At 51.9% G+C, this 10000-nt stretch overlaps 1 protein-coding gene across 1 annotated transcript in view; it reads right to left on the bottom strand.

Moving 5' to 3' along the window:
* The window catches only part of LOC144736627 (villin-1-like), a 40756-nt gene that overhangs the window by 15328 nt on the left and 15428 nt on the right, over positions 1-10000 (bottom strand). The window contains exons 4-10 of the mRNA XM_078619191.1: positions 9889-9963; positions 7070-7266; positions 5148-5256; positions 3434-3544; positions 2951-3156; positions 1598-1676; positions 691-789 (exon numbers count right to left, since the gene is read on the bottom strand). Coding sequence (XP_078475317.1) covers positions 691-789; positions 1598-1676; positions 2951-3156; positions 3434-3544; positions 5148-5256; positions 7070-7266; positions 9889-9963 — 876 coding nt within the window. The remainder of the gene's footprint in view (positions 1-690; positions 790-1597; positions 1677-2950; positions 3157-3433; positions 3545-5147; positions 5257-7069; positions 7267-9888; positions 9964-10000) is intronic.

The following is a 10000-nucleotide window of genomic DNA, read 5'->3' as shown; positions in this document are numbered from 1 at the left end:
GTGTGGGACTTCACCCTGAGACCCACTGGTGATGTGGGGACCTCACCCTGAGACCCACTGGTGATGTGGGGACCTCACTCTGAGACCCACTGGTGATGTGGGGACCACACTCTGAGAACCACTGGTGGTGTGGGACCTCACCCTGAGACCCACTGGTGATGTGGGGACCTCACCCTGAGACCCACTGGTGGTGTGGGGACCTCACTCTGAGACCCACTGGTGATGTGGGGACCTCACTCTGAGACCCACTGGTGGTGTGGGGACCTCACCCTGAGACCCACTGGTGGTGTGGGGACCTCACCCTGAGACCCACTGGTGGTGTGGGGACCTCAACCTGAGACCCACTGGTGATGTGGGGACCTCACTCTGAGACCCACTGGTGATGTGGGGACCTCACTCTGAGACCCACTGGTGATGTGGGGACCTCACTCTGAGACCCACTGGTGGTGTGGGGACCTCACTCTGAGACCCACTGGTGGTGTGGAGACCTCACCCTGAGACCCACTGGTGATGTGGGGACCTCACTCTGAGACCCACTGGTGGTGTGGGGACCTCACCCTGAGACCCACTGGTGATGTGGGGACCTCACCCTGAGACCCAGAGGACCTCACTCTGAGACCCACTGGTGGTGTGGGGACCTCACTCTGAGACCCACTGGTGGTGTGGGGACCTCTGGACCACACAACTCACCAGTGCACGGCTCATGGCCTCCTTCTTCTCCGTTTTGGTCGCTCCTTTCCCCTTCCACACGAAGATTTTGGAACCGCCCTGATCCAAGATGTAACAGTCCTGCCCACGGGAAACACGCGTGGAACCGTCACGGTGCAATCAGATCAACTGCACGACAATGCACGTTTCATTTCGCCGGGTTAAAGCCCACTGAGCCATATGGAGGCCTATTCTTAGGTTTTTTCGGTAAAGTCACGTAGGTAAAAAAATTAAAATTAATAAAAGTAAAATAAAAATACAAATCACGATGTTTCGGAGGCAACACAAGTCTCCGTCATCAGGTGGGACCGTCACAGCTACATTTGCTGTATCAAGTGACTTTATTTTTATTTTATTTTTATTTAACTTTTATTAATTTTTATTTTTTTACCTACGTGACTTTACCGAAAAAAACCTAAGAATATGAATCCTTGCAGTCACGAAAGCTTCAAATCTAGAGCCATATGGAGGCCCTTGTTTCGGAGTCGACCTGGCTACGAATAATGATGGCTCGCCATCGCGTGGGCCAGCGGTTCTTAACGTGAGGTGCACGCCGCACCCTCTGGGGGTGCGAGATGCCCTTGTTGGGGTGGCGAAACATTTAGACGGTAAATGATCAAAAACACAAATTCAGCACGGGGCATCAAGCCCCACGTGTTTATGAACATTGTAACAAAAACAATCACTTAGGGGAGCAAGGCTCCAGCAAAGGTTAAGAACCACTGGGCCGTGGACATTAACAGCGGAGTTTTTAACACGCCGGCTCTTCGCAACCAACACCATCCACCCGGCACGCCGCGTCCGGCGTTCACCGCCACCGGCGCCACCGCCGCCACCAGCCCAACGGCGGGAGCCGGGACGACCGTCGGCAGCGCGCGGGGAGACTTACATCGTGCATCAGTAGGTCCTGGGTGAGAGGTCTCGTCGCGACCTCCTGAACCACGAGGCTGCCCTCCGAGTCGGACACGCTGGGGGGCGGAACAACAAACATCGGCCAGGGTCACTCCGCTGCTGGATGGGGGCCTCCCCGAGGCCGCAAGCCCCACGGGCTAATTTCGTGGCACGCGTCCCAACCGTGGCCTGCACGTCACCTCCCTGTTTCTCCGTCACAGCTATGATCGTGGGACCCCCGTGAACGACACATCTGTTGTCCCTTCTGCATACCGTGTCAACCCACACAGTTTACTACGTATTCTTGTGCAGGGAAATTGAGTTTTTAGGTCTATACGGCGTACAGCCGTTTCAATAGGGGCAAAACATTTTTTTGTCTATTTATTTGTTTGTGGCTGTAACAAGGTAGGGCACTGATTAGGGGTTGACAGGTATGCAATGGTGAGTACTAGGGGTGAGTGCAGTAGTGGTGATTGTCTCTCTGTTTGTGTTTCTCCCTCGCCATGTGACTTTGTAGGATGAACGTTGAGATGTATAAGTGGCACGGGGCGAACAACGAGATCTGAATTTGTCTGTAACAAGGTAGGGCCACTGCTAAGGGGGTTGACAGCTCTGCTTCCGTAGTCCACACGTCACCGCCTCCTTGCATCTGTAATGTTCTTTATTTCACCAAACAGTTTACACTAATCCCAAACACAAAGGGGTAATGGCCCCTTTCACCCACAACCTGGGGAGGTACAGCCTCCGGGCTATCGTACCTACAACTCTCCCTACTCCAGCCCTCCGGCTGGCTAGACCTAGGGGAGGCTGACCCACCGCTGGCTCGGTGGGTCCCTGACCACTGGCCCGTCCGGACCGGCCCTCACAAGGGAATCAGGCCGAGGGAACCTCAGGGTCCTAACCCCACGGCCACTGGCACCGCACTGAGCCCCGGCCCTTAGAAGGACGTCGGCGTCTTGGGGTCCAGGGTCTTCTTCTCCAGGCGGCTTCTGGCTTCGGCTTGAGAAGGACTGCCTCGCGCTCTCAGGGACCCGCCTTATATACTCTTTCATCCTTGAGGGGCGGGGCTCTGGGGGATCGTAGCTTCCCCCAGCCCCCCCTCCCCTCAGAGGGGTTCCAACCGCCGTTGGCCCGACCGGTCCGGACCGGTTTCTTTCTCCCTGAGGGGCGGGGCTCTGGGGGATCGTAGCTTCCCCCAGCCCCCTCCCCTCAGAGGGGTTCCAACCACCGTTGGCCCAACCGGTCCGGACCAGTTTCTACCCCTCCCCCTGGTTGTGGCGCGTGTGTGTCAATCATGACCACCACACATCTCCATCGGAGCTACTATCGCCCCCCGGGCGAGGCCGCTCACTGGTAGAGCTTCACGTTGGACTTCTGGTGCTGGTCGGCGCGGTCGTCGGGAGCCCCCTCGGGGAGGGGCCCCTTGCGGGGGCCCAGGATCCCGGCCATGGCGGCGACGAGGTCGGGGCTCTCCTCCTCGCAGTCGCCCTCCACCACGCCGATCTGGCTGCGGCCGCCGCGCTCGCGGTCGCGCACGTCCATCGCCAGCTTCATGCCCTGGTGGTGGAGGAGGGGGGGGGGCGGGGAGGGAGGCGGGGGGGTGCCGTAGCGAGCCAGCGAGCGAGCGCGTTGTTAGGGTGACGATAGTTTTTGAAGCAGAAAAAAAACACACCGGGCATACCACGTGGCTGTGTGTGTGTGTACGTGTGATGAGGGAGCGGCGAAGGAGTGGTGGTGGAGCGGCGAGGGATTGGCAAAGGAGTGGTGAGGGAGCGACGGTGGAGTGGCGAGGGAGTGGCGGTGGAGTGGTGAGGGCGTGGAGCCGGGCACCGACCTTGAGGCGCTCCATGCGGTTGCTCCCGGCGCCGTTCCACTGGATGATGACTTTGCCTATGTCGAGCAGGAAGACGTCGCTCGTGTTGAAGCTGTCCCACGACAGCTCCACCTGGCGCACGTCAACCAAACCATAATTAGACAACAACAACAACAATATGATGGTGATGTCACATTCATTGCATACATATTCAGGTTATAATTGCTTGTTGATCAGCTGTGACTAACCCAACCGGTGATAGATCCTGCATATTCTCAGATTAATATGATCCATTGACAATAAAATAATAATAAAATATAAAACAATACAATTCTCACGACGTTTTGACTGCAACACAACCAATCATCATCAGGTGTGAAAACCACAGCAAGAAAATTTGAAAAAAGTGGCGGTTTTTTGTTTTTACTTTCTTGCTGTGGTTTTCACACCTGATGATGATTGCTTGTGTGGCAATCGAAACGTCGTGAGAATTTAATTGTTTTATTTTATTTTATTGCTTCCCTTCTACGTGACTTTACCGAAAGAACCAATAATATGAATCCCTGCAGTCACGAAAGCTTTCAATCGAAATTTATGTGACGACATTAACCCCCTTCTGATCTGCGCACATGACAGGCTCACAGGCAGTGACATCACCTCTACTCCGTCTATCTAAGATGGGAATCAGCTCGACTTCTTCACAATTCTGACTATCACCTGACGAAGCTGGTAGTTGTTGTTGTAACTGCCAGGCGAAACGTCACGGCGCTACTGGAATTGTAAATGCCGTCGTGGGTTTACTCTCCCATCAACGAACCGGCTAGTGCTGAGCTAGTATCGAATTGGCAAGTTTCGTTAACGTGAACAGAAACTTGCTGGATGTATCGCCACTTTGGCACACCGGTGTGTGTTCAAGAGGGGAGTCCTTTCGCTGTAGTAGTATTTGCACCCTGGGGTTCAGGGATTATATAGTGTTCTGTACCCTGGTAGGTGTGGGAGGTTATATTGCTCTAATAGTATCTGTATATTCTTGATTTGAAGCTTTCGTCACTGCAGGGATCCATACTCTTTGGTTCTTTCGGTAAAGTCACGTAGGCAGAAAAATAAAGTAGATCACGACGTTTTGGGCACAACACAAGCGTCCGTCATCAGGTGAGAAAGCTTTCTCACCTGATATTTTATTTTATACCTACGTGACTTTACCGAAAGAACCAAAGAGTAATAGTATCTGTATAGTTTGTTTTTCTTCTTGGTTCTTTCGGTAAAGTCACGTAGAAGGGAAATAATACAATAATAAAAATAAAACATCATAAAATACAATTCTCACGACGTTTCGGCCATAACGCAAGCAGCCGTCCTCAGGTGAAGAACAGGGCTGTCAGAAAGACAGCGTCTGAATGAACACCCCCAAGCTTGGCAGCGTATATTTAAGCTGGGTTAGAGGAGGGCGCCTTGACAAAGAAATTTGCATATCAACAGAGGGATTCAGCATACTTATGGCAAATGCAGATATGGGATTAGTCACTACTTGTGGAATGCGTAGGTGATGGGGGGGGGGGGGTATCAAAGTCATATCTGTATAGTATTAGGACTCCAGGTTCACGGTACTAAATGACGGAGTTTGGGGAGGAGAGAGTTATATTGCTATAATAGTATTCGTATTAGGATCCTGAAATCAAGATACTAGGTGACAGGCAGGGTGGGGGTGGGGGGGGGGGCAGAGGGGGGCTGTCACCTCGCTGGCCGTCACGTTCTTTTTGCCCTTGACGTGCAGAAGCCGCTTCACGTTGTAGGTGTTGCTCTCCATGTGCTTGAAGCCGGATGCAATGCCTCCTTTCTTGTATCTGAGCAAAGACAAAGATTTCGATTTAAAGCTTCTTTCGTGACTGCAGGGATTCATCTTCTTGGTTCTTTCGGTAAAGTCACGTAGAAGGGAAGTAATACGATAATAAAAAGAAAACATAATACAATCATTCTCACGACGTTTCGGCCACAACGCAAGCAGCCGTCCTCAGGTGGAGATCAGGTCTGTCTCCACCTGAGGACGGCTGCTTGCGTTGTGGCCGAAACGTCGTGAGAATTATTTTATTATGTTTTCTTTTTATTATTTTATTATTTCCATTTTACGTGACTTTACCGAAAGAACCAAGAAAAGACTAAGATCCCACCCCTCGTGTAGCCTCGACAGACTGTTGGGGCAAGGGCTGCTAGCGAGCAGCACCTATGAAGGCCGGCACGGCACACGAAGGGGTGGGTGGCCAGCGCCACGCCCGGCCACCTTTGTCTTCCCAGCGGCGATGTTTACTACACATGCCGCAGCAGTTACTCGCTTTGATGCTGAGTCGACCTAGGGGAGGCCCATGACCGGTGCAGATAACCGTCACCGGTGTTGGTGGCCATCAGCGGTAATCGAACTCGGGCCACTGGGTTCGCAGCGCAACGCGCTAACCGTTACACCGCCTCACACACCACAGCGCATGCAGCAGCAACGCAAGCGATTCGTGAGCACCCCATTTCCACTGGCACATCCAAGCCGAGCCAGAACTAAACCATGAGTAACCTGGGCCTCGCAGAGAAATGATCTGGGCTGGGGCTAACGACTCGTTCATTGCATGCGACGATGAAGATGATCAGGATGAAGACGATGATGACAATGATTGCCGATGTTGATAATGGCGTTCGTGCTGATGATGATGATGATGATGACGACGATTATGCTTATTATACTGATACTAATGATGAGCACGATCTGAATGGTGACAATGGTGTTGAGAATGATCACGATGATGATCGTGATGATCCCTGTAATGATGATACACTAATTATGGGGATGATGACGATGATGTTGATGATCACTATCCTAATGATCACAAATGATGATTGTCACGATGATGATGGTACCGATACTAATTATGGGGATGATGATGTCGATTATCACTATTCTAATGATGATCACGATGATCATGATGATCACCATAATGATGACGCACTAATTATGGGGGTGATGGTGTTGATGATCGCTATACTCATGATGATCACGATGATGATCCCATTATAATCACACACTAATTATGGGGATGATGATGTTCATGATCGCTATACTCATGATGATCACGATGATGATCACATTATAATCACACACTAATTATGGGGATGATGATGTTTATGATCGCTATACTCATGATGATCACATTATAATGACACACTAATTATGGGGGTGATGATGTTGATGATCGCTCTACTCATGATGATCACATTATAATGACACACTAATTATGGGGATGATGATGTTGATGATCGCTCTACTCATGATGATCACATTATAAAGACACACTGATTATGGGGATGATGACGTTGATGATCGCTCTACTCATGATGATCACGATGATGATCACATTATAATGACACACTGATTATGGGGATGATGATGTTGATGATCGCTATACTCATGATGATCACGATGATGATCACATTATAATCACACACTAATTATGGGGGTGATGACGTTGATGATAGCTCTACTAATGATGATCACGATGACCATGATGATCACCATAATGATGACACACTAATTACGGTGGTGATGATGTCGACGATCGCGACGATCGCGACGACGATCGCGACGACGACGGCTACGAGCACAACGCTCCGGCTCACATGACGCCGGACTTGAAGTAGCCCTTGAAGGTGTCAGACTCGCTGCCCTGCACCTCGCGCCGCTGCACGGCCGCCCCCCCGAGCTGCTCGTCCAACTGGGTGCACAGGATGGCGGCGGCGCCCTGCTCGTCCTGCGTCGACTCCTGGCCCAGCCAGTAGTGCACGTCCAGCGTCGCGCCGCTCGGAGACTTCAGCACCTGCGCACAGTGTGCCGAGCGCAGTCAACGTCGTCATCGTCATCATCGTCGTCGTCATTGTCGTAACCGTCGTCATCACCGTCGTCATCATCGTCGTCATCGTCGTCATCGTCGTCACCGTCGTCATCGTCGTCACCGTCGTCATCGCCATCGTCATTGTCATCATCGTCATCACCGTCGTCATAACCGTCGTCATCACCGTCGTCATCACCGTCGTCATCGTCATCACCGTCGTCATCACCGTCATCATCATCTTCATCGTCATCATCTTCATCGTCATCATCGTCATCATCGTCATCACCGTCGTCATCATCATCATCATCGTCATCATCGTCATCACCGTCGTCATCACCGTCGTCATCGTCATCATCGTCATCACCGTCGTCATCATCGTCATTATCGTCATCATCATCGTCATCACCGTCATCATCGTCAACATCGTCATCATCGTCATCATCATCATCATCATCGTCGTCATCATCGTCGTCATCGTCATCATCATCGTCATCACCGTCATCATCACCGTCGTCATCGTCATTATTGTCATCACCGTCGTCATCGTCATCATCATCGTCATCACCGTCGTCATTATCATCATCATCATTATCGTCATCACCATCGTCACCGTCGTCATCGTCATCATCGTCGTCATCACCGTCATCATCACCGTCGTCATCGTCGTCATCGTCATCACCGTCGTCATCACCGTCGTCATCGTCATCACCGTCGTCATCACAGTCGTCATCGTCATCATCGTCGTCATCGTCGTCATCGTCGTCATTGTCGTTACCGTCGTCATCGTCATCGTCATCATCGTCATCACCGTCATCATCACCGTCGTCATCGTCGTCATCGTCATAACCGTCATCATCACCGTCATCATCACCGTCGTCATCGTCATCATCGTCATCATCATCGTCATCGTCATCACCATCGTCATCACCGTCGTCATCATCATCATCGTCGTCATCACCATCGTCATCACCGTCATCATCGTCATCACCGTCGTCATCACCATCGTCATCGTCGTCATCACCGTCGTCATAACTGTAGTCACCATCGTCGTCGTCACAACCCTCATTGTTACCGTCGTCATGACCGTCGTTGTCATCACCGTCGTCATAATCGTCGTCACCGTCGTCATAACTGTCTTCGTCATCACAATCGTCATCGTCACCATCGTCATAACCGTCATCACCGTCGTTATAATCGTCATCACCGTCATCATAACTGTCATCACCATCATCATCATCATCACCACCGTCGTCATAACCATCATCGTCATAACCATCATCGTCATAACCATCATCGTCATAACCATCATCGTCATCACCGTCGTCATCGTCAGCAGTCTCGGCCTGGTCCATGTTTGTTTTTGGGTTGGGTCACGTGTTTTGTCATTAACCCCTCCACCACCTGATGAGATTGTCATGTTCACACAGATGGTATTATTATTATTATTTATACATTGCCAATGTATTGATAACATTTTTTTACGATAAATTTCCTCCTCACCAGAGTGTGTCTATGTGTTGGCTGCTAACAGCACTTGCCCCAACAGTCTGTTATAGGATACATGGGGGATATTTGTCTTTCTGTGTGTGTGTGTCGGCACGGACTAAAGAAGAGATGGACTGATGCTTTACAGGAGGATAGCCCGCGTGCCCAGCCACCGCATGCCTCAACAGCTTTTGTTCGGCCGGATCGAGGGGGCTAAACGGGCGCAGCACGGGCTAGAGAAGAGATGGAGTGATGTGGTACAGGAGGACGTGGAGCTGAGTGGACTTGACGATGACCGGTACCGGCGGTGTCAAGATCGGCCTCTGTGGAGGAGGCTCGTGAAGGACGCTGCTACTGGACAGTTGGAGGCAGTCGCCCACTCCAGCAACAACGAAGGGCGGAGGAGCGACGCTCACAACAATGAGCGGAGCGCCGGGTGGATAAAGCTCAGCGAGTTAGCACGGTGGAGGGCATGGATGGTGCATCTGCCGGTCATCTCAGTCAACCCACAACAGCGTGGTCTGTCCCGTGAAGAGTTGCTATCAGCGAGAGCCTTCGACACTTCACGTGACGTCTTCCAAACGTGCACCTAGCCTGGCACAAGCGCCGTGGTGACGTCACTGCCGCTTGGTGGTGAATGGGGTCTGTTGTTGTTTTTGTCTTTCTGTGCGTGTGTGCGTGTGTGTTTGCAATGCACGGTGCGGTATGCATGAACGTGAAACTTCTTTCGCACCGTGTGTCGCCAGCTGCGCTAATCGGAGGTGCGGGGGGGGAAGGACACCAAAATAAGCACGCAAGAGACAATTCTAAAGAAACGAGTTGGTCAATCTAGACCACGATTTAAAAGTGCACGGCTCCATGCGGCTTCCTAACATTGGAGCGGAGAACGCTCCAGACGGCTGCGGGAGCGCGTCTGAAAGCGCCGCGCGACGATGCGGTGACCTCCGTCTTTTGCTCGACGGCCGTGCAGCCAAAAGCCGCCGCCGCTGCTGCGATGACCGGATGAGTTCGCGTGACGATGGTTTTCGCTCCGAGGCGAGATCCACGGCGTGGTGTCGTGCTTCGTTCGCGGACGAACGGCTTTGAGTGCGGTGCGGCCTTCCGACGCAATGCGTTACTCACGTTCAGCAGGACGTAGCAGTCGCCCTCGAAGAAGTTTCCGAAGGCTTTTGGTGGCACCGGCACGAGGGCCATTTTCTGAAAGGACACCGAGAGGAAGGCCCTCGAAGTGATT

The sequence above is a fragment of the Lampetra planeri genome, chromosome 62 (genome assembly GCF_965212315.1).
Source record: "Lampetra planeri chromosome 62, kcLamPlan1.2.h2, whole genome shotgun sequence".
Taxonomy (NCBI): Eukaryota; Metazoa; Chordata; class Hyperoartia; order Petromyzontiformes; family Petromyzontidae; genus Lampetra; species Lampetra planeri.
Note: the sequence above shows the minus strand (reverse complement) of the source record. Positions and strands in the feature narration are given on the sequence as shown.